This window comes from Leucoraja erinacea, chromosome 42 (assembly GCF_028641065.1).
Source record: "Leucoraja erinacea ecotype New England chromosome 42, Leri_hhj_1, whole genome shotgun sequence".
In the NCBI taxonomy this organism is placed as follows: Eukaryota; Metazoa; Chordata; class Chondrichthyes; order Rajiformes; family Rajidae; genus Leucoraja; species Leucoraja erinaceus.
Window position 1 is genome coordinate 1,829,529 of NC_073418.1, and position 25,980 is coordinate 1,855,508.

The 25,980-nt window shown below is 42.9% G+C and overlaps 1 protein-coding gene across 1 annotated transcript in view; it reads left to right on the forward strand.

Annotated features, from left to right (window-relative positions):
• LOC129714822 (tax1-binding protein 1 homolog B-like) overlaps nt 1-23,108 on the forward strand; it is a 40,945-nt gene extending 17,837 nt beyond the window's left edge. The window contains exons 11-26 of the mRNA XM_055664664.1: nt 673-699; nt 1,846-1,881; nt 4,339-4,365; nt 5,391-5,417; nt 8,060-8,083; nt 9,068-9,100; nt 9,544-9,570; nt 12,122-12,157; nt 12,705-12,731; nt 15,049-15,075; nt 16,310-16,333; nt 17,124-17,150; nt 19,409-19,435; nt 20,363-20,389; nt 21,818-21,844; nt 22,375-23,108. Coding sequence (XP_055520639.1) covers nt 673-699; nt 1,846-1,881; nt 4,339-4,365; nt 5,391-5,417; nt 8,060-8,083; nt 9,068-9,100; nt 9,544-9,570; nt 12,122-12,157; nt 12,705-12,731; nt 15,049-15,075; nt 16,310-16,333; nt 17,124-17,150; nt 19,409-19,435; nt 20,363-20,389; nt 21,818-21,844; nt 22,375-22,478 — 527 coding nt within the window. The 3' untranslated portion in view covers nt 22,479-23,108. The remainder of the gene's footprint in view (nt 1-672; nt 700-1,845; nt 1,882-4,338; nt 4,366-5,390; nt 5,418-8,059; nt 8,084-9,067; nt 9,101-9,543; nt 9,571-12,121; nt 12,158-12,704; nt 12,732-15,048; nt 15,076-16,309; nt 16,334-17,123; nt 17,151-19,408; nt 19,436-20,362; nt 20,390-21,817; nt 21,845-22,374) is intronic.
• The last annotated feature ends 2,872 nt before the right edge of the window (nt 23,109-25,980 follow it).

The window sequence follows — 25,980 nt, forward strand, 5'->3', positions numbered from 1 at the left end:
AATCCATCCAGTGGCCTGGCCTCCACTGCCCTCTGTGGCAGGGTTTTCCATACATTCATAACTCTCTGGGTGAAAAAGTGTTTTCTCACCTCAGTCTTAAATGACCTCCCCGTTATTCTAAGACTGTGTGGCCCCTGGTTCTGGACTCGCCCAACATTGGGAACATTGTTCCTGCATCTTGCTTGTCCAGTCCTTTTATAATTGTGTATGTTTCTATAAGACCCCCCCCCCCCCTCATCCTTCTAAACTCCAGTGAATACAAGCCTAGTCTTTTCAATCTTTCCTCATATGACATTCCCGCCATCCCAGGGATCAATCTCGTGAACCTACGCTGCACTGCCTCAATCACAAGCATGTCCTTCCTCAAATTAGGAGACCAAAACTGTACACAATAGTCCAGATGTGGTCTCACCAGAGCCCTATACTATATTCTAATATTACTATATTCTGAAACTTAAAACAACTAATGATATACGTATTAGGGCTATAATATTCTTTCATCATCTGACTGATTAGTGAATGTTCGGTGAAAAGTATAACGTTCTGGGTTGTTTTTTTTACTAATTAAGCCTCAAAACAAGAAAAAACAAATGAATGGGATAAAATAATATATTTCCAAGCCGTTTTAAGTTGAAGTGAATGCAATGTTAATTGGAATGTGATGACTTACAGACGACCAGTCGAAAGACAAAGACACAGGTAACCAGAAAGATCTCGTGAAATGAAGATTGTTAGAGGATAACACTCATTAAGTGAGCTCTTTAGTCACAGGGTGGTGAATCTGTGGAATTATTTGCCACAGAAAGCTGTGGAGGCAAACTTAGTGGATGCATTTAAGGCAGAGATGGGTAGATTATTGATTCGTATGGGGTGTCAGGGGTTAGAGGGAGAAGGCAGAAATATGGGGTTAGGAGGGAGAGATATATCAGCCATGATTGAATGGTATATACTTGATGGGCCGACTGGCCTAATTCTACTTCTGTCACTTATGATCTTTTGATTTTATTAAGCGGTGTTAATGCCCTTGCAACATGCTGTGCTACGAAGTTTTCATTGGCTCAAATAACCCATATCATTTCATATTCCGTCGAGAGAACTATCGTTGTTGGGCAAATCAACTTCAAATGTTGCCAATGATGCGCCGCACACTATGTTATCAAACACTAGAATGGAAGACAAAACCACCAGCATCACGGTAGGAAACACAGACGATACAGTCTGAGGAGGTGTCCCGAACCCGTAACGTTAATGATCCAAGTTATCCATGCTGATGACCCACTGCGTTACTGCAGATTTTTTTTTTTTGAAACGGGGAACGAACAGAGCTGGCTCATTTACCAATATTGACGGCAGTTTCAGATTAGTGCCAATTGTGTGAGTCCTGGCAATTTCAACTGGGATGCTATCGAGCTCGTATTGCGCATTCACACCAAATTCCAACGTGGGAATAGAATGAAGAATTCTATTGGCGCTGGGGTAGAGTTTCTGCTGTACAGCTACATATATCTGGGCTCGATCCTGACTGTGGTTGCTGTCCGTACGGAATGTGTACAGTTTCCCGGTGACCACGTAGGTTTTCACCGAGCGCTCTGGTTTCCTCCCACATTCCAAACAAAGTGCATGTTTGCAGGTTAATTCTCTTCTGCAAATTGGCCTTTAGTGAGTAGTGCGCGTGATAGTCCGCTGGTCGGCGCCGTATCGCTGGGCGGAAGGACCTGTTTCCATCGCGATGTCTCTAAGCTAAACTACACTAAATTGATATTTGTTCGCGATATGCAGAAATCAAGTAACACCATTTTAAAATAAGTTAATAAAATAAATGAAAAACACTTTGTTTCGTTCCAGAAATAAAAAGACTGGAAAAACTACTGAGTGATGCAGGCAAGAAAAGGGAATATGAAATGATGTGGGTTATTTGAGCCAATGAAAATCTCATGTATTTCCTTTATCATTCCGTCATATTAAAGCCTACCATAACTATAATTATTAATGCACACGTGTTTCACTTGGGTGTTTCTTTTGGCAGTGCCGTAATGCATATAATTAGAGTCTGGCTGTGCATTTCCAAACACCTATATTATCTCGTCTATCTTCTTGTGACCGTGTATTCACTCTGCAACTTTTCCCGTTCTACCTAACACCTAGGACCGCCTATTTTTCTATTTGATTTTCAAATCTTCCAATGGGTCTCCAACCTGAAACGTTAATTATTTCCCTTCCCAGAGATGCCTTCCTACTGATTTTATTCCAACAATTGTTTTGTTTTTCTTCTGAAAAGAACATTGGTGAAACAATTAAACGCACAATGCTGAAATGCTGCGCACAACACAAAGTGTCGAAGTAACTCAGCGGGTCAGGTCGTTTTTCAGCAAACCACGTGGCGTTTCGGATCGCAATTCGTAGAAACATAGAAACATAGAAAATAGGTGCAGGAGTAGACCATTCGGCCCTTCGAGCCTGCACCGCCATTCAATATGATCATGGCTGATCATCCAACTCAGTCTCCTATACCTGCCTTCTCTCCATACCCCCTGATCCCTTTAGCCACAAGGGCCACAATTAACTCCCTCTTAAATATAGCCAATGAACTGGCCTGAACTACCTTCTGTGGCAGAGAATTCCAGAGATTCACCACTCTCTGTTTGAAAAATGGTTTTCTCATTTCGGTCCTAAAAGATCCCCCCTTATCCTTAAACTGTGTGATCCCTTGTTCTGGAATTCGACCGCCAAGTCTGCCTGATGCGCTGACATCGTCTGCGAATCAAGTATATCTTCTGATATATCGTTGGATTCTAATCTGAGGAGAGGCCCCGACCCGAATTGTCGCCTATACCTTGCTCGCTGCATTATTCTAACACTGTTCTGAGCTAATTCATTAGTGTCTCCAATATATAGGAATCTATAGCGAATATAGAGTATAGCATGCTAAATTATGAGAAGCACAAGATGTTTTTATTAGAAGCAATGTACTATAATATAAAACATGAATAGCATCATACATTTCATGTACAACGTCTTGTTTTAAATTTAGTAATTAAAAAGAGTAACAAAAGCAAGAAAGAGAGAGAGAGAGAGAGAATATTAAATACAATAGTGATATTGATAGTTCATGAAGGAATAGAAAGAGACCATAAAGATATAAAGCCTGAGAGAGAAAACAAAAGGGAGAGATGAAACATGAAAAAAAGGATAGAGAAGAGAAAAAAGAAGAAAAATTGAAAGGGGTATACCTGCTTCGTATCTTGTACGCACCCGGTTCTGAAACAGTTAATATCTAAGGTTGAATTGCACCATATGCTTGTAATAAGTCGATAAAGGGAGACCAAATCTTTAAGAATTGCTCTGATTTGCCTGATAGGACGAATCTCATATCTTCGAGATGTAACATTTCAGACATATTTGAAATCCACATTTTGAGCGTTGGTGTGGGTGCCTTTTTCCAGAATTTAAGTATACGTTTTTTTTTCCGTTCTTAAGCCATAATTAAGGAGACACTTTTGGAACGAAGTCAGCTTCCATTGATCACAAGATTTGTTACGGACGAACAGATTCTGGGTCCTTAACAGCGGAAAGCAGAAAGAGAAAAAACTGTGTTTCCTGCAGTTAATGGAAACATTGCCCCATTGAAAATACCCCCAGAGCATAGCACAGGTACAGGCGGGCGGTCAGGCTCAAAATGTCCGTGCCGAACATTATGCCAATTTAAACTAATCTCCTTTGCCATCACGCGGAAAACATTCTTCCAGTCACTTTGTATCGAGGTTTACAGAATGGAAGAACACATATTGGAATAAAATATGTTATAGCTGGGAGTTGTGGAGAGAGGACTACCAGGAGAAATAGTGTCGGGGACTGTCTGGAACTTAATTCTTCAATGTTCAGCGCAGCGAGTGATTCAGACGGTAGTCTGACAGGGTATACGAACTGTCTATCAGTCTTTGCCTGATGGATGTGGTTCACAAAGCAACAGCAGAAACTCCCTTGTCATCGGGTGCGATGCCATTGTTAAAATGGGTGCTTCGTAGTCGAATGCTGCAAGTTCCGAAGTGGGCAGATTCCGCCTTAAACTTCGTAGTTCATTCCCAAACTTTAGTCCCTCTTATCGGGCGTCGACCTGGAACTTCCACTCTGTTCCCCTTCCACACATGCGGTTACCTGCTGTGTATTTCGGTCTACATCAGCTATTTCCAGCATCTGTATTATTTTACCCCGAGATAATTAACAATCAAGTGTCGAACGGTTCAATATCAATGTATAATCCTCACTCTTAATTGTTCGATGAACATTTTGTTATGATCTGAAAATAAATGTGACGTTTTAATATTTCCATTTGGTTAGTTGCAAGAGCAACGCGTTCGCAATACGGTGAGTTGTAACCTTTCATGTTACATATCACGGGCATAATGTTTTTCTATAGATCCTATAGATGCTAAAGTCACAGCAGCTAGGATGCAGTACAGATACATTCAGTTGACCACCCGTCCTTCACATGGTTGAACACTTTCACATAGTCTGAACACTCCAGAACAAGGGGTCACAGTTTAAGAATAAGGGGGAAGTCTTTTAGGGCCGAGATGAGAACAACATTTTTCACACAGAGAGTGGTGAATCTTTGGAATTCTCTGCCACAGAAGGTAGTTGAGGCCACAGTTCATTGGCTAATTTAAGAGGGAGTAGTTGTGGCCCTTGTGGCTAAAGGGATCAGGGGGTATGGAGAGAAGGCAGGTACAGGACGATCAGCCATGATCATATTGAATGGCGGTGCAGGCTCGAAGGACCGAATGGCCTACTCCTGCACCTATTTTCTATGTTTCTATGTTTCTACGTTTACCGAGTGTTTTGGTGTAACGTTATAAATTCCGATCTTCAAGAGAAATATTCACTGATTACCTCTTTCCCAAAACGGAAGGAACAATAGTATATTTTAATCTAGATCAGTTTATTTGCTGCCTTCTCCGACACCCCTATAAGATATATATATATATAGTTAAGTTGGATCTTCAAAAATAGTAACCATAGTAATTATTAGACTCCGATTCATAAACGTCTATTGACTGCGAGGGCGAGGAGTGATCGCGTTGGTCAAAATGATGATAGGTCTACACCACTCATTTTCCTCTCGCCATTGGTGAGATTGTTCTCCCGCGATAACTAGCGCAAATATAAATAGTGTTTCCAAGCTGAATCTCAAAGTACAAGTATCAATGTTACGAGGAATAAGCATATCACAAATAACAGACCCCCGCTCTCTCGAAGATGGAAGCATTCCCTGGCACCTCTCCGTTCCTTTCGACATGCTAAAAAAAAAACATACTTATCGACCTCCATACATTACACTAGATTCCTCGTAGTTGATTGTGTCTCTATTTCTTACATTCTGCGCTCCTTAGAACTTAGAAGACTGCGTGACAAATGTAGTAAGTATGAGCCCATGTCGCAATTCTCAAGCGATCTCCCCTATGTCTGAGAACAGGCTATTATTTAAAATGTATTCTTTGAATAGATGCTACAAATAACATTGCTTAACTCGAGCAGTATTCGGAACCAATTATATTTTGACTTCTCTGGAACAATGTTTACATTGAATACAAAGATGACACATCTCACAGATTATTCGCTTAGCTGCCCAGAATGGAATGCAGTTCTGCTTTCCGACATGCTAACGTTGCACCTCTGTTAGATTGGGTTTAATATTCATCTTTCGGCATCTGCAAACATCTGCCAACGACCACATACACACCATTGCCAATCCTGAACTGATATTGTTGATACGTTGACAAGCTGCCTTCCTAGACCTCTGCAGATTATCGGAACTGGAATGTGAGGAGAGACGTCTTATAGAAACATATAAAAATCATAAAAGGACTGGACAAGCTAGATGCAGGAAAAATGTTCCCAATGGTGGGCGAGTCCAGAACCAGGGGCCATAGTCTTAAAATAAAGGGAAGGTGATTTAAGACTGAGGTGAGAAAAAACTATTTCACCCAGAGCGTTGTGAATTTATGGAATTCCCTGCCACAGAAGGCAGTGGAGGCCAAGTCACTGGATGGATTTAAGAGAGAGTTAGATAGAGCTCTAGGGGCGAGTGGAGTCAAGGGATATGGGGAGAAGGCAGGCACGGGTTATTGATAGGGGATGATCAACCATGATCACAATGAATGGTGGTGCTGGCTGGAAGGGCCGAATGGCCTCCTCCTGCACCTATTTTCTATTTTTCTATGTTTCTATATAAACGTATCACGTTAATGGCGGCAATATATTCCAAGGCATTATAGTGTGCTACTTGAGCCGAAAAACGTTAACCTCTAAACTCTAAAATGCAGGAGGCGTTTTCAAAGTTGGCTCTGAAACACTGTAAACATTTATTTTCCCACTAAGGAATATCTGCATTAATAGGGTTGCTCACATAATGCCATGCCATTAATTCAACCAATCAATCCATTAGAGTACTTGACTTCCATTCTCTACAAAGATGTCAAGACCAACACGTATGAAACTGTAAAAAAACACTGAAAATGCATCACTCAGCAGATAATATTAGACAAACTCTCTACAAAACAAAGCAGAAACATTATTTATATTGTTCGTAAGTTACGAGGATGACATATAACCTCCTCTCGCAAAAGAACAAGGTGCAATTCCGAGAATTAAAAAATACAAAGCAAGAAACGTTACATTTTGGACAAAAATATGTTTACATTTGTATAGCTGGAACTGCAGCCGTAGACATGCACAAACAAATAATTTACTTCATTTGAAAGTATTGACTTCATCTGATTCGCCGTTTCTACGAAAGAGGACTGCCGACGTGTGTTGAACACAATCGCATTTCCAGTTAAGCGGTGTATTCTTGTGACGGCTCAATGGTACTTCAGGCAAGAAAACCATCCATATGGCACGACTGTTGTTAGTCAATTTGTCATACGTGTTAGGGTCTCACGTATACAACATTTAATCAGCGTAATTATCTTTCAAATAATACCGTAGGTATTCATTTTGCAAACGTGCCGAGTTTGTCCATGCTTCACGAAATGCCATTTGGAAATTGCCATTTGCATCGTTCCAGTTGAGTTATTATATATTTCACAGTAACCGGCAGGGAGAAGCCATTTACCGTCCCTAAGAAACTATAGCAAGCTATGCATAAGGAGCCTTAAACGTAGAATTGCCGTGAAAATCAGTCCACAAAGGAAAACTAACATATCCAATAACGGAGATTATAAAGCGACGAGCAAAGACAGGTGGATGAAGAGTGAATGTCTGAGGAAAGACATTCTTGCCATAGAGGGAGTACAGAGAAGGTTCACCAGGCTGATTCCTGGGATGTCAGGACTTTCATATGAAGAAAGACTGGATAGACTCGGCTTGTACTCGCTAGAATTTAGAAGATTGAGGGGGGCTCTTATAGAAACTTACAAGATTCTTAAGGGGTTGGACAGGCTAGATGCAGGAAGATTGTTCCCGATGTTGGGGAAGTCCAGAACAAGGGGACATTGTTTAAGGATAAGAGGGAAGTACTTTAGGACCGAGATGAGAACAATATTTTTCACACAGAGAGTGGTGAACCTCTGGAACTCTCTGCCACAGAAGGTTAGTTGAGATGCCAGTTCATTGGCTATATTTAAGCGGGAGTTATATGTGGCCTTTGTGGCTAAAGGGATCAGGGGGAATGGCGAGAAGGCAGCTATATGATACTGAGTTGGATGATCAGCCATGACCATATTAAATGGCGGTGCAGGCTCGAAGGGCAGAATGGCCTACTCCTGCACATATTTTCTATGTTTCTATGAATGAAATTATGAGTTCCATCTGAACACCATAATAAGGGAGATTCGTTTTCTATACGACACGCGTAATATCAGTGAAGGAAATGTTTGGTGTCTCTGTGTTGTTATTTTACAATTTCCCTTATTTATGTTTTATTCGTCCTACAATGTAAAAGTGTACCTAAATTCAGATAAATCGCGAAAAGGGCATTTAAATTAAACAATCTCTGATCCAAAAAAGATATGATGATGTAAGTGTAATATTCTTCTCTATCCCAAATTTGTATTTATAGAAGAACCAGGCGTGACAGATGAAGGTAAAGTGTTTAGCTTTGTAGGATTTTTAAATGCTTTCAGGAGGAAATCATATTCTCCACGCTCTTATTTTTTTAATACACACCGAAAAAAAAGTTTCACTTTCCAAATTTCCCCACATTTCGGCGAAATTCCACTCGAAATTGCCTCAGATTTGGGCGAATTGCAGCATTTAGGTACACTTTTACTATATTCCACCGTAAATCACCTTGGGTTCGCTGCACAAAAACGATAGCCACTATTTTTATTAACCGTAATATTAACATTGAACAAATTAATGTGGAACGAAATGAGGGAAGCAAACGCGAAATGAACACCATATTTATCCACAGGGGGATTGTCGGACAATTTGCTTTGAGCGAAGGCCACAGACAACTGTGAAAATATTAATAATCAAGTACCTCGTGTCAAATTGATACTTGAGGACGTGGCAGGCAAACAAAACTCACTTCAATTCATAATATGTAAATATAATATGGACCTGATTTGCAAGTCTAATATATTAAATTGGATCCATAACTGATACCGATCCAACAATAGAATACCCCTCCGAAATATACCACACCATCCTGGGTACAGCATTGCATATGCGACAAATGGCGTGGAATCCTTCCAACAACTCCATGCACTTCCGTTACTGCTGTCTATTCGCCATTTCCCTGAACTCTACACTGTGCCTCTCATTCAGTTTATGTTAAGCTTATGTTAAGCTATATATATATATTGCAACTAAATGTAAGATGTTGTGTATCAGCTTTAAAGAGACTTTTACACAGGACATGAATATGCAGGGTATGGATGGATGTGGAGCATGTTCCGGCAGATAATATTACATGGTCTTGTAATCATGTCCGGTACCGATGCCATGGGCTGAGGGTCCTATTCCTATGCTGTACTGTTATGTGTTGCATGTGCTATCAATCGTATGCTATTTACAGATCATGTTCTCGGTTGTTAGTGAATGATTTTCTCAACAACTATTTCAGCTATAGAGGGAAGAATATCCAGGGAGCAATATGGTGAGCAAAACTAACTTTCGACGTACATGTTAATTTAAAAATGGGAACTTATTTAATGAAAGTTACTGAGAATGAACATGAGTAAATATCACGTTTCAAATAAATAATTATCACCGTTCCAGTTAATAACTTGTAATTACAATGATATATAAGATCCGTAACTTTTTCCTTAACATAGTAACGTATATTTTGTAGTCCATGATGGCATGTTCAAGCAGAAATCTTCAGTGTTTATAATACAATCAACATATTTTCAAGTACACAACATTTATCCTTATCGATGTGTGGAATGTAATTCGGCTCAATTTCCGCATAACTTAACCTGAAAGAAAATCGAAGAATGAAGGCGCGGCAATCATTATGGAACATTGTGAAATTATGAAAAGGTTCAAGTATACATACAGTTGCCTAAAATGTATCGAATTGTTCCTTGTGTATTTTAGAAGAAGAACTGCGAGACAAAGAAGCAGGTAATTACATAAACGGTTTACAATCACAAATGCAGTCCTTGGGTGTCTGACAAGGAATACAAGTCCTGGCCCAGGTCCCGCACTGTCAAAGAGGCATTTTCTCTTCACTTACAGCGGACATTGCTTGATCAAAGCTGCTGAGGGTTCAGCCATTTTGTAATGGCATGATTCATGGAAGATCTTTAGAACTAATACAAACGTGTATTTTGAGCAAAACGTAAGTATACCAGCGGACAAATCACACAAAAGTGAAATCGCGACACGGGGCGGGGTTAATGTCATTGTCTTGTTACATTTTTCGAAGTATAAGATTAAAACTATGAGAATATTATGGCGAGACTCGTGACACATGTCGTCATCTTGCCGCCAAGCGCAATTACGTGCCCGTTCCAGTTGTACCAACGAGGGTTCGACCTATAACAGGCCTAACCACCAGATGGCGCCACATGCCCCCCCTCCCCCCTCCCCCTCAGAAACGGAGAAACGAAAACGAACAGGCAGACGAACGAAGCGACCGGACCTCGTACACACGTTGTCCGAGGGTGGAGACACAACCGTCAAAAGCGAAGACAGGAGCGGCCGGGACGGCGGACGTCCCCGCCGACGAGGCAGGGCCACCTGTACGAGCTGAGGAATGTCCAAATGGGCCGGCTTAAGGCGATCCACCGACACAGTCTCTCGCCGGCCCCACATGTCCAGCACAAAAGTCGAAATTCCACGCTGCAGCACCTGAAAAGGGGCCTCGTAAGGTCGTTGCGGCGACGTCCGGTGAGCATCCCGACGCAGGAAGTCCTTGAGATCCAAATGCGACGTGCGAAGGCACCATCCCATGACGAGACGTTGGAACAGGAGGGAGAGTGCCCACCTTCTCCCGTAACCGCACCAACAGGGGCGAGGGCGGCTCCCGCTGCCCACGCCGCCGAATGGCCTACTGCCGCAGCTATTGTCTATTGTCTCTCTCAGCCCTCTCTATCTCTCTCTCTCTCCCTCTCTCTGCCCCTCTCTCTCTCTCTCTCTCTCTCTCTCTCTCTCCGTCTCCCTCTCCCTCGCTCTCTCCCTCGCTCTCTCTCTCTCTCTGCCCCGTCTCTCCCCCCCCGCACTTTCTCTCTCTGCCCCCCCCCCCCCCCCTCTCTCTCTCTCTCGTTCCCTATTCTATGAACGGCATTGACGGCGGACCGCGACAATGCATCAAAAACCCGGTAACTCTTACGCGCAATGTGTCGAATATGGAACTGGGCCTCAGCCTGCTGGAACCACACCTGCGATGGGGCTGCGATGTCCGACACGCGGGCAGTTTGAGAGAAACGGCATTCTGGTGGGCCGGGATGCCGGCTGCTTCGGATTGCCGAGGTAGGTTGGTGGCTGTGACCATCGTGAAAGTCGGGGTCACCAATATGGCGAGACACACGTTGAGAATGAAGTGGGTTTTGTTGGCAGATACAGCGTCAGGCACTCGCGGGCTGGGAGTGAGCACTAACTGGGTCCTTGCAGTTGCAGTTCGGCACAGCCGCGTACGCATGACGTCATATTCACGCCAAAAGCAGTCACGCGCCCGTTCCAGTTCTACTAACGAGGTTTCGAACTATAACAGGCCTAGCCACCAGACGGCGCCACAACACACTGCAATCTCTCCGTTGCAGCATCCACCTGACGTTAAAAGTATTGAAGAAAGCACCTGGGAATGTACCAATACGACATTGATTGCACAGGCTTTTATGTGGAATGTAATAGCGATGAAAGTGCTCTTTCGGGATGTGAAATTAAAAGCAGCGCGTATGAAAGAAAAATGAACTAAACATAAATATTTAAAGAGATATATGCTACATGCATTTAGCAGATTTCATCCCTTCCTCCCTCTCTCTCTCTCTCTATCTATCTATCTATCTATCTATCTATCTATCTATCTATCTATCTATCTATCTATCTATCTATCTATCTATCTATCTATCTATCTATCTATCTATCTATCTATCTATCTATCTATCTCTCTCTCTATATATCTATCTATCTATCTATCTATCTATCTATCTATATCTATCTATCTATCTATCTATCTATCTATCTATCTATCTATCTATCTATCTATCTATCTATCTATCTATCTATCTATCTATCTATCTATCTATCTATCTATCTGTCTGTCTGTCTACCTATCTATCTATCTATCTATCTATCTATCTATCTATCTATCTATCTATCTATCTATCTATCTATCTATCTATCTATCTATCTATCTATCTATCTATCTATCTATCTATCTATCTATCTGTCTATCTATCTATCTATCTATCTATCTATCTATCTATCTATCTATCTATCTATCTATCTATCTGTCTGTCTGTCTATCTATCTATCTATCTATCTATCTATCTATCGCTCTATCTATCTATCTATCTATCTATCTATCTATCTATCTATCTATCTATCTATCTATCTATCTATCTATCTATCTATCTATCATCTATCACTGCCTAACTATCCATCGCCCTCTCTCTATTTGCGCTTTCTGTCGTTCTCTGCTCAATTAACGTCTCTTTTTAAACAATTCCAGAAATTAAACGATTGGAGAAACTTCTAATTGATGGAGGTCAGAAAAACAATCCAACATTATTTGATTCGCTAATAATTTTAATAAACAGCTCTTGGTAGTGTTCTTACATGAGTATTATTTTTAATCAGTTATCTGCCCAGCTCGTCGGGCATTGAGGAAAGAACATCTGAACATGTCCAGATCATTGGTACAATCACAGATGGAGCACCCGATTGACATATTAATTTTGTCACACGTAAAGCCCGCAGTTGTGCATGTTTTCTTTCCATGAATATGCCGTGAAAGGAACATTCGAGAAGAGTCAGAACCTCTATTTGTCATGGTTTACGAAAACGAGATGACGGTGCCTTGACATATGCCGACTTCCGAAAGATGTTCTCATATATCCCACAGCTGGCTGCGATATACATTGTATAATAGAATTGAACATAAATTAAATTATGATTCATATCACTACAAGCTGAATTGTGGCAAATAGACCATTCTCTATTGGGTTGTTTTTCGTTATTTAATCAAAATTCTGCTCTGATATTGTATATCTATAACATTAACTAACATGTGTCGTTATTTTATTGTTGTTTAGAAACGAGAGCAACTCGTGCACAATTCGGTGAGCACTGATATAAGATCAGCTAAGTTGCAAACATTTGCAAATGCCTGAAATCCGGATAAAACGAAAAGTGCTGAATAAACTCACCATGTGCTGAAGCATCTGCAGAAAGAAAAGCAATCAAACTTTCTGCCTGATACCATTCGTTAACGTGGAAACATAGAAACATAGAAAATAGGTGCAGGAGTAGGCCTTTCGGCCCTTCGAGCCTGCACCGCCATTCAATATGATCATGGCTGATTATCCAACTCAGTATCCTCTACCTGCCTTCTCTCCATAACCCCTGATCCCTTTAGCCACAAGGGCTACATCTGACTCCCTCTAAAATATAGCCAATGAACTGGCCTCAACTACCTTCTGTACCAGAGAATTCCAGAGATTCACCATTCTCTGTGTGAAAAAATGTTTTTCTCATCTCGGTCCTAAAAGACTTCCCCCTTATCCATAAACGCTGACCCCTTATTCTCGACATCCCCAACATCGGGAACAATCTTCGTGCATCTAGTCTGTCCAACCCCTTAAGAATTTTGTAAGTTTCTATAAGATCCCTCCTCAATCTTCTAAATTCTAGCGAGTACAATCCGAGTCTATCCAGTCTTTCTTCACATGAAAGTCCTAACATCCCAGGAATCAGTTTGGTGAACCTTCTCTGCACTCCCTCTACGGCAAGAATGTCTTTCCTCAGATTAGGAGACCAAAACTGTACTCAATACTCCAGGGGTGGTCTCACCAAGACCCTGTACAACTGCAGTAGAACCTCCCTGCTCCTATACACAAATCCTTTTGATATGTTAAATGGGGTAGAGAGAAGTACAAGTTACTTTTCAGTAGAAAAAGTAGAGCGAGAGGAATATGTAGAGTACTCTCAAACTAGCCATCGAAGTAGCCGCCAACCTACCTCAGCAATCCGAAGCAGCCGACATCCCCACTCAACATAATGCCGTTTCTCTCAAACTGCCGTCGAAGTAGCTTAATTTATTAGTATTTCACATTCTCGGGCTATTTGTGGGATTGTTTATGGCAAGCGAAAAACCTCGCAGTTGTTGAGCACATTGAACTGGTCCTTTTTCAGGACATAATCCAATACTCACATGCTTAATGATACTTATGAATGACGCAACTGATGGGTTCTCGAACAATAATCAATGGAAATTATTTGCACAACTTCTGCCTTGATTAATTTTAAATAAGGATAATATATTAGAGAGGAACAATCGCGAGGTTCTAAAATAACCTATGAAAAAAAATATTTTCTCTTTAAATGATAGAGCATTGTAATCGTTGTTGTTGGCATTAACTTTTTGAATATCTTAATTTTCAATGAAGTTCACGTTTTCAACGATGATTAGTTGTCGGGTTCTTTCTATAATTATGTGCGTCGTTCAGAAGGATTCAAGGCTGTTTGCAATTTTGAATCCGTTTAGAATCAGTCCAAGATAAGGTGCAGGGTTTGGGGGTAAATGTTTAATTCCTAGCTACTCCATGGCCACCTACAAGTGGACACGGGAAGTCTCTTCAGCTCAAGAGACAATACTAAAGGGCCTGGCCTCACGAGCATGCGACACCACGCGGCAAGCGCGACCTAAAGGGCCTGTCCCACGAGCATGCAACTCCATGCGGGAAGAACGGCCTAACGTGGTCGCTTGAGCCGTACGGCCTCGCGGGGCCGGTCCCACTTCGATCGCCGGAGCCGTATGGAGTTGTGCGGAGCTGGTCCCGGCATCACGCGGGGCTCCGAAAAACTGGCCGTGATCAAAAATTCCGCCTCGACGCCGTACGTCACGCGCGAACTTCCCGCGGACTTCGCTCGAACTTCATGTCACTCACTCGGCCTCCGCTTCCGGTTTGGTCGCGCTTGCGGCATGCAGGTCGCATGCTCGTGGGACAGGCCCTTTAGGTCGCGCTTGCCGCATGCAGGTCGCATGCTCGTGGGACAGCCCCTTTAATTGGCAATTTCCGAACAAGCGCACAGCTTGTTTATGTTGCCGTCGATCAAGTTGCGCCGTGTAAGATTCCACATCGCGTAAAGTGGTGCTCTTTTAATGTCAATGGCAACGTAAAAAAGGGATATATTGAATCAAATAAATTTAATATATTGTCAGTAACGACTGTACCACAAATTATAGCTGGGATGTATTCCTTTTTTTCTGGTGATGCACGCATCAGGTACATAAGATCAGAACCAATGTTTCGCTGATGAAATTCTATGCACTGAGTTCAAACACAAACAATCAGGGATAAATTTCTTGTTTGGTTCCTTCGTTAAAGGAGAGTAGATGAACTGTCGTTTTCATTCGATTCCTTTCTACACCTCCAGAGCTTAAAAGGTCTCGCGACAAAAGTAGTAAGTAATACCTTATTCTGCCATCTATAAGAAGCAAGCTCTTACAATTTCATCACCGGAGCATGCAATTAATCTGGATGAAACACATTTCGTCTTCCACTGATGAATTGGGGAGAATGACCATTTCCAATCCCTAGATTAGCCTCCAGTTTGCTACCCCGAGAATAACAAATGGGCGGAACACAAACTATATATCTGTTACGTGGTGACAGGTAACAGATGCTTCAGAACGATATCTACGCGCATAAATAAGGTCCCATTGTATGTTGACCGTGCTTCTATTTCCAGTGTAGTGTAATATTAAACTCGTCTTATCTCCCATTCCTATCTCACTCAGCCCCCCACTGGGATTGATAAAATATTGGATTGGAGTATTGCGTACAGTTTTGGTCTCCTAATCTGAGGAAAGACATTCTTGCCATAGAGGGAGTACAGAGAAGGTTCACCAGACTGATTCCAGGGATGGCAGGACTTTCATATGAAGAAAGACTGGATAGACTCGGCTTGCACTCGCTAGAATTTAGAAGTTTGAGTGGGGATCTTAGAGAAACTTACAAAATTCTTAAGGGGTTGGACAGGCCAGATGCAGGAAGATTGTTCCCAACGTTTGGGATGTCCAGAATAAGGGGTCACAGTTTAAGGATAAGGGGGAAGTCTTTTAGGACCGAGATGAGAAAAACGTTTTTCACACAGAGAGTGGTGAATCAGTGGAACTCTCTGCCACAGAAGGTAGTTGAGGCCAGTTATTTGGCTATATTTAAGAGGGAGTTAGATATGGCCCTTGTGGCTAAAGGAATCAGGGGGTATGGAGAGAAGGCAGGTACAGGATACTGAGTTGGATGATCAGCCTTGATCATATTGAATGGCGGTGCAGGCTCGAAGGGCCGAATGGCTTACTCCTGCACCTATTTTCTATGTTTATATATCCATGGTTGATTTCTAATATCTGGAATGCAGGAATCCTTTCATATGGGATCAGAGAGTGGGATGTAATCGTTATTCCATTACCATAGAGGTTTCTTGGTAAATAGCAAACGTGAACAATAAGTAAATGGAACCGTTTGATTCACACTGTCATCCTTGACAACCAATCAATGATCGATAAGCTGTACTTGGCGACGAATGGAGACGGCACATGTCCGACTATTTCTTAATTCCAAACCCCCTATTTCTGCATTGTATAGCATAACTTTATACAACATTTTGTTGATCATTTTTTTTTTATTTTACGCAGGAGACATTGCAACGTTGGATGAAGGTGAAAAACATACACACGTTTCACTAAGTATATATTACATTACACAAAATATGCAATATTCCGATGTTCTTATATGTTTCCTGTTCACAACGATTGTCTTAATTCTACCACACAAGGCGAGTTCACTCTTCCCCTCCAAGTAAAGTTTAGGATGCACAAGTGGAATCAATGCAGGAATGTTTTTCAAACTCACGTGTTATTTTAATGTCGCGTCGAAATACTTTCAGGAATATCTATCTCTCTGCCGGTCAATTGCAGTTTTGCCAAATATGGAACGGAACACCAATTGTTGGGGCTGCCGTTAAAAAAAAAGAGTTTCTGGTTGATACACATATAATTCAGAGTAGGGGAAATGGAAACTTGTTCGAATGTGCGATTGTTGATGGTTATAAGATGCATGAACACATATGAGCCTACCCAAATACATTCTGGTGCAAGAAGACTGCAATGCCATGGCAACGTAAAACTACAAATGCGCATATCCACATATGACTTTGAAATGTTGGAGATTGGCGTTGGGACAACATTTTTTTTTCATGGTGTGCTCGGTTTGACATTATGCGTTCGCTGTTCCACTTTTACCTGGAGATCTGTGTCACTAAAACACCACCAGCTGCAACAGTTTTAAAAATGCGGCCGGTTCCCTGTTACTGATCAATGTTCTCGCCGATAACGTGCTGTACGTGTCCCTTTTGAATTACCTCATATTACATTCAAGCATTAAGAGTATATAATTTATGATTGATATAGTTATGATTAAAACAACACTGTTGCAATATGTATTGGCTAGATACAAGATCAGCTCTGGAGCAATGCGGTGAGCAATACATATAGAAACATAGAAACATAGAAACATAGAAACATAGAAACATAGAAACATAGAAACATAGAAAATAGGTGCAGGAGGAGGCCATTCGGCCCTTCCAGCCAGCACCGCCATTCATTGTGATCATGGCTTATCGTCCCCTACCAATAAACCCGTGCCTGCCTTCTCCCCATATCCCTTGACTCCACTAGTCCCTAGAGCTCTATCCAACTCTCTTAAATCCATCCAGTGACTCGGCCTCCACTGCCCTCTGTGGCAGGGAATTTCATAAATTGACAACTCTCTGGGTGAAAACGTTTTTTCTCACCTCAGTCTAAAATGACCTCCCCTTTCTTCTAAGACTGTGGCCCCTGGTTCTGGATTCGCCCGACATTGGGAACATTTTTCCTGCATCTAGCTTGTCCAGTCATTTTATAATTGTATACGTTTCTATAAGATTCCCCCTCATCCTTCAAAACTCCAGTGAATACAAGCCTAGTCTTTTCAATCTTTCCTCATATGACAGTCCCGCCATCCCAGGGATCAATCTCGTGAACCTACGTTGCACTGCCTCAATCACAAGGATATGGAACTTGCACGAGCGAATTGCTAACTACTAGTTTGATATGGTAGATTTATTTATAATGTGGGGTCAGAGGATTAAGTATCTTCAACTATCACTTTATATTCTCGTTGCCTACATTATTATTAATATTGTAAACTAAATATTGTAGATGCTATCATTAAAAACATTTAAGTTTCCTCCTGTATAGCCTCCCCTTATTTGAGACATCAAGAATAAATAGCACAATCGCAATGCTGATAATTGAAGTTTAAGACGCTGCTCTAAATGAACATGATAATATGTTGGTCTTGATGAATTATTCTCACAAGAACCGAGATGCAGCGAAAACATTGTTTATCCGCCTCCCCATCTCCCCAGGCCCGCAACCTTGGCGTGATCTTTGATTCCACCCTCTCCCTTGAGCCTCACATCCGCCATGTCATTAAAACCTCCTTCTGCCATCTCCGCAACATCGCCAAACTCAGACCCTCTCTCACACCTCCCGCTGCTGAAAGACTCATCCGTGCCTTCATCTCCTCCCGACTGGACTACTGCAACTCACTTCTCCTTGGCATCAGCTCCACCTACATCAACCGACTCCAACTGGTCCCAGAACGCAGCCGCCCGACTAATTCAAACCCACACCAAATGTTGGTCTCATGGCATCACATCACTCCATGTCCTCTCCGCAACATCGCCAAACTCAGACCCTCTCTCACATCTCCCGCTGCCACTCATCCGGATCCTCCCGACTGGACTACAAAATCCTGAGCTCCACCTACATCAACCGACTCCAACTGGTCCAGAACGCAGCCGCCCGACTCATCCCCCACACCAAATCATGGCATCACATCACTCCAGTCCTCAAACAACTTCACTGCTTCCCCTCCCCCCCCGGATCCCCTATAAAATCCTTATCCTCACCCTCCAAGCCCTCCCCCATCTGCTCCCCCCCCCCCCATATCTCACTGACCTCCTCTCCCCTACCAACCCTCACGGTCCCTCAGATCCACATCAGCCGGTCTCCTCTCCATCCACAAGTCCAGCCTCCGCAGTTTTGCGGATAGAGCCTTCTCCAGGGCAGCTCCTAGGCTCTGGAACTCCCTGCCCCAACTGATCCGCAATTCCGTGTCCCTTACCATCTTCCAGTCCCGCCTCAAGACCCATCTCTTCACCTCTGCCTATCCTTAGCCCCACGTCCCCCTCCCTTTTCATCTGTGCATTAATTGCCTCATATTGTGTTTTGTATTGAATTATGTCTTTACTTTATGTACTAGTCATGTCTCTACTATTTATTTCATTTCCCTTACATGTTTTTCCTCTACCTGCTAAATTTTTGTAAGGTGTCCTTGAGACTCTTGAAAGGCGCCCACAAAATAACATTTATTATTATTATTATGAATACAATGACACCAGACACAATTACATGCTAAGTATATCTTAGTTCTGACATCTCGTGGGGAAGAAACACATCTCTAATGCGACCACGCGAGGGCAGTGCCTTCCCTGTTCATATATTCAGATGAGCGGATAGACGACCTATACTGTGGTTGTCATGGTGGTGTGATCTGCCTCAGACAAGCCCTCCATTCGTTTGTAGACCGTAATTTTTACTCACGTTTTATGTGTTCAAGTTGCCAACGAAGAACTCAGTTGCTACATCGTTCCATTGTCATTAAATCGTAGTTGACCGTTCATCTTTCAGAAGAAAAACTGAAGGAAAAGGAAAAAGGTGAGCGGCAATAACTTATAAATCAAAACTACATAGATCCTTTTTTTCTCGCTATGTGCCAGTAAACCTTTAAACCAGGTGAACGAACGGTCGGTTTTTATAGGCAATTCTACTGATGAAAACAGTTGGTGTGGCGTGATAAGTAAATGAAAATTGTGCAAACGTGTAAACTTTTATTTGTGACACCTGGAAATCAGGAAATGTGTGCAAAAGTATCTCAACGCTTCGGTGAAGTGCACTGCCAGAAAATCCAGTAGAATCCAAAGAGTTGGCGTAGGACCTATCTGAACATTAAAGAAACATTTGAAAAGGTACATGGGCAGGAAAGATTTAGAAGGATATGGGTCAACGGAAGAAAAGTGAGACTATTGTAGATATGGCATCTTGGGCGGCGTGGGCAAATTGGGCCGAATGGCCTGTTTTCATGCTCTGGGTCTAATTGTATCAAACAGTACTGTAAACAGGGAAAACCTCCGGCGAACATAAATGAATCAATGGGCACAATCGCTGGTACCTCCACCAAGTCATGCTCCTGTCCCACTTAGGAAACCTGAACGGAAACCTCTGGAGACTTTGTGCCCCACCCAAGGTTTCCGTGCGGTTCCCAGAGGTTGCAGGTGGTTGTCGGAGGTTGCAGGTAGTGGAAGCAGGTAGGGAGACAGACAAAAACCACCGGGAACCGCACGGAAACCTTGGGTGGGGCACAAAGTCTCCAGAGGTTTCAGTTCAGGTTTCATAAGTGGCTTTACACTGACCACATTGCCTCCTTTAATTATGTATGTCTCAGCTACTCCAAAAAACATGTCATGGAAAGCTGACCAAAATCCTTCGATCTTGTTTCTTGCCTTTGTCGAATAATTTGATGTCCAGTAATATTAGAGGGTTTACTCGCAACATCTTTATCCTCCCCGTCTCTGTATTTCACAGAGATTGATGACTACCGCGAGCTCTGCAGTGAGTAATGATATTATCATCAAGTGCATCAGAATTGTGATAAAGTAGATGTGATCTGACAATCGAACCGCTGGCGTTGTCGTAACTTAACAATAATGTATCGTCTCTAATCACAACACTACACCCAGAAAGAGAACATATTTTCAATCTTATACACGTTTTGTAGCTGACAAGTTCTCAGTGTGTTTTTGGTTTCTACTTGCCCTACTGAAGACAATAATGAGACGAATAATGCATTTGAGTCTTTGTGGTAAAGGTATTGCAGTTGAGTTTAATGTTTGCTGAACACTTTCAGGGCATATCTAAAAAACAACCACTTTGCGATCTGCTCGAAACTGTTGAATTAAGAGGTGACATTATCAATCTGGTATTGTCATTGCTATCGTTATTGACGTTGTACTTAAAGCCGTTCATCTTTAGTTAAATTAAAATAACTGCCCTCAACTACTGTCCTCAACTACGAGAGATGTACATTGATTTATTTGGATCATTGCATCATTTTTCGATTTGCTATTAACTGAAATAATCAAAAGACTAATATTCACAACACCTGCACATCCTGCAATTACACCACCACGCCTACACTACAAAGGGGGATATAACCGCCACTACAAATAAACATGTAAGAACGAAATGTAGTCAAACGGTGCGATGATACAGTGAATAGAGTGTTTGTACGCTATCGTAAGAATGTGGAAATGAGATTGACCAAAATGTGAATGAAATTGATCTTGACGGCTGTAGTGGAGTCTGGCGACACTCGATATTCTATGCCATTGAATTCAATGCTGATCTACGAATTCGTGCGATGATTTCAAAATATTCAAAACCGGCCGCGACTAAAATTAGGTTGCCGTTTTAAAAATCGGTAATTTACTAGTCGAAGCCGGTTGCGATGGTAGTTGAAGGTGGTTGCCGGAGGTTGCAGGTGGTTGCCGGAGGTTGCAGGTAGTGGGAGGTAAGACCACAACATAGAAGAAGCGAAACCCACTTTCGACCATTAGGGAGACTGACAAAAACCTCCGGGAACCTCCGGGAACCGCACGGAAACCTTGGTGGGGCGCAAAGTCTCCAGAAATTTCCGTTCAGGTTTCCTAAGTGGGACAGGGTTATGTCGTTGTTGAATCTGGTCGTATGTGCTTTCAAGCTTTTGTATTTTCTACCCGACGGGAGAAAGGAGCGGAGAGAATGATCGGTTTGTTTATTCGTTCCTGAGTATTTTTGGCTGCTTTCCCGAGGCAGTGTGAAATGGAAATTGAGTTGACGGAGCTGAGGCTGGTTTGCGTGCTGGACTGGGCAGCGTCCACGACATACTGCAACTGCATAGGAATTAGGTAATAACCAAAACAATGAACATTTCCCTTTCGCTCGGTGACAAAAATATCCGATTGACTATATGCTTTGCAAACGTATTTATTTTCCTTCCAGAAAAACAAGCCCGCGCAAAAGAGGCAGGTCAGTACATAGAAACATAGAAACATAGAAATTAGGTGCAGGAGTAGGCCATTCGGCCCTTCGAGCCTGCACCGCCATTCAATATGATCATGGCTGATCATCCAACTCAGTATCCCGTACCTGCCTTCTCTCCATACCCCCTGATCCCCTTAGCCACAAGGGCCACATCTAACTCCCTCTTAAATATAGCCAATGAACTGGCCTCAACTATCCTCTGTGGCAGAGAGTTCCAGAGATTCACCACTCTCTGTGTGAAAAAGGTTCTTCTCATCTCGGTTTTAAAGGATTTCCCCTTTATCCTTAAGCTGTGACCCCTTGTCCTGGATGAGTACGTCATAGGGGTTCCTTGAGCAGTATCCTCATGTACTTTGTAATGACAACAGTGGGAAAGACACAAGGGTTTGTCGACATGTTGAATAAAAAATATATCATCGTATTCACATTTAAGTTCACTACTGATGAACATACTTTTACACCAGTGGTTAAAAAAATGCGTTTTACGCTGGAATCCGATTAATTTCTGCTTTCAGAAATTTTAGCGCTGAAAACCACTCTGCAAGAAAATGGTAAGGGATTTATTGCGCAATTGTTAGATCCATCAAATATGTTTGTGCAAGAAATGCATAACATATGAATGGTGGAAAAAAACATCTCAGGCGATGTGGTTACCCTAATTGACCTGCATTCCAGAGCCACATAGTAGTTCTGAGGCAACATGAAGTAAAGGCTCAGCAAGGGCATTTGATTTAAAAACAAATCTACTGGGCTGTTCTACATGGTTGCTAAACTGCCAGATTTAACGACAACATCCCTCCATTCACCGGTGCCTATTGGGAAAGAAAATCTGCCAATCATAGAACGCCTAGTTTATTTCCTTATCCAATTTCACACTTATATGATTGACTCTTGCAGTAACGGACCTTTTAATTCATTCTTAGCTAATCTTACATGTGTTTTATCAAGACATGTAATGCCAATACGCCTCATTGGATGAATGTAAAAAGCTCCGCAAACAATCAATTCAGATTCAAGATTCAAGATTCAAGATAGATTTAATTGACATATGTGCCTGATGGCACAGTGAAATGAATTTCCATACAGCCATACAATAAAAATCAACAGGACACAACACACTATAGGGTTTGACATAAAACATCCCCACACCGCAGAATCAAAGTTCCCCACTGTGTGAGAAGGCACCAACGTCAGTCTTCTTCTTCCATTGTTCCCAGTGGTCAGGGCCTCCCCGTGCCCTCCGCAGTTGCCGCTACGGGCGGCCCGATGTCCCCGCCGTGGTGTTGTAAGTCCGACGTCGGGGCTGCGGGACGTCCTCAGCGGCGTGGACACAGAGTCGGCCCCCTCCTACCGGAGTCTGCGGCTTCCAATGCCCGTAGGCCGCGCCGGGTGGAGATTGCTGCTGTAGGCCTTCTGCAAGGTGTCCCAAGACTCCACGATGGCGGTCAGTGCCGCCCGCGTTGGAAGCTCTCCGCACCAGAGCTCCACGATGTTGGAGCAACGGCCCAACGCTCCGGAGCTCCAAACGGCGACCCAGGTAGGCATCGCCCGCTCCGCGGTGAATCCAGCGCTGCGCCGCCGCTGTAGCAGCCCTGGTCCGGTTCCCGGTCCCCGGCAGGAAAGGCCGCTCCGATCCAGCTGGTAGGCCGCGAGGTGGGGGGCGAGGACGCGACTCGGAGAAATAGTCGCGTCCCCGCCAGGAAGAGACTGAGAAACGGTTTCCCCCTTACCCTGCCCCCCTCCCCCACATAGAAAAGTAAAAGTTTCCCCCAACACAAAACTTTGGACTAACTAAAAATAATAAAAAAGACAGAAATAACAGACAGGCTGTAGGGAGAGGCTGCTGCCAGTGCAGCGCCCCAGGCTCACGTTGCCGCGTTTACGTCTCCATGTACCATCCCCGATCAAATATCGCAGTAATTTTGACGAATAATTTATCCTATGAATATAAACCAGCATCAAGAATCCTCTCTAAATATTGTGTTCAATTACATTTGGGAATTGGGAGATAACACAACTTATTTACGCAGCAATGTCGGGACATTCCATAGAATAGCACGATTCGCCAATGTCTTGTAATTCTTGTTGCTTATAGTTGACCTGACTTTTCCGAATGTCACGACAGAGGTGGCAAAGGTTTCAATACAATTTTAGGGTACGGTTATGCCCCTGTCCCACTTAAGAAACCTGAACGGAAACCTCTGGAAACTTTGCGCCCCACCCACGTTTTCTGTGCGGTACCCCGAGGTTCCCGGAGGTTTGTGTCAGTCTCCCGACCTGGTTCCACTATCTGCAACCACCGGCAACCACCTGCAACCTCCGGGACCCGCACGGAAACTTTGGGTGGGGCGCAAATTCTCCAGAGGTTTCCGTTCAGGTTTCCTAAGTGGGACAGGGGCATAAATATATTGAGGGCGCCTGAAGTGGTCAAACTTGGCTAACAATTCAGACCCCAAAACATTACTCTTTCTGATCTCAGACATGAATAACAAAACCTGTCAATTAACACATTATCTTACTAAATGAATATAACAACATTATTGACAGTGGAAAAGAAAACAACGAACAAAAGAGTCTATCAAGATAGGTTGGAGTCGAAATTCGATTTTCAGTTTGATTACCCAATTTCCTTCCCTGCCATTCCAACGGAACCAAGTGGAATAGATTAATAACATTTCCAACAGCTCAGATCTCGGCATGGATTCCATGGACCTTCAGTAAGAAAACAGTTTTCTACCATGCATAATTAATTGTTGCTGCAGCATATCCCTCATGCCAGTGTGGTTTTAAGAAAGGATTATAGTATTACATTTCTGGACATTCATGAATAACAACAAATTATCATTTCGACCGAACGGTGTCGCCGGTCCAACGGCTCAAGTGTAACTACAATGACAAATAATTTGAAAAAGAAAGTTCCTCACAATAGAGTCTTATCCTACATAGAGTTAGTGCAACACCTGTACAGACTATTAGTTAAAACTCGAAATAAAGTACACTGAAAATTCGGCTGATCAATCACATTGTCCTCAAGCAATGCCTATCCACAGAGGTAAGGGCCTGTCCCACGAGCATGCGACTCCATGCGGCAAGCGCGACCTAAGCGACTCCATGCGGCAAGCGCGACCTAACGTGGTCGCTTGAGCTCGCGGGGCCGGTCCCACTTTGATCGCCGGGGCCGTATGGAGTTGTGTGGAGCTGGTCCCGACATCGCGCGGGGCTCCGAAAAACTGACCTTGTTGAAGACTTCGGCGCGGCAACGGCCTGCCGGCCCGCCGGCCCACAGCCGCCTCGACGCCGCGGAATACGCTCGAACTTCATGTCACTCACACGACCTCCGCGGCCCCAGCTTCTGGTTAGGCCGCGCTTGCCGCATGGAGTCGCATGCTCGTGGGACAGGCCCTTTAGGTCGCGCTTGAAGCATGGAGTCGCATGCTCGTGGGACAGGCTACGAAGGGTATCTTCTTCCTGGTTTCGGTATTGGGTTATTCTATCACGTATGGCGAGGTATTCTAATAAACTAACACCAATATCACGACATGCATGATTACAATCAACTACACGTGAGCGCAACCTATAGTGCAAGAAGAATAAATGAAAACATGGTGCAGAATATAGTCTTGATCTCCAGTCTACTTGGTGATACAGATTCAAAATCTAAAATCAGTATACCTTTGGTGACATCAACATCGCTTTTGCGAGCAATATTCGATAGCTATGTTGCTACGTAATTTAAAAACATATTCGAACAATGATCGATCCACGGGTCGGCACCACCTCTGCCGAAAGAAATGCGGGCCTGTCAACACGATACGGGAACAAACCCAATACCATTTCCCAATCTTTGGAACCAAAATCGCATCCATTGCTTTGTTTAAATTCAGAGAGGAGATAGATTGCTGAACCCACATTATTCAGCTCAGAATTTACCTTGACATTGGCAAGAGCTGCGAAGTTCTGAACGTGAGCCGTCTTGTCCCATTGTTCCTCCGAGCAAAAGGTACAAACGCTTCCAACTTCTAAACGGGTAGATTGATATACATTTCAATTGTTCTAATTAATAACGGAAGACTATAGATAGCAATGTTACAAAATTTTGAGATTTTAAAAATCAAGTATGC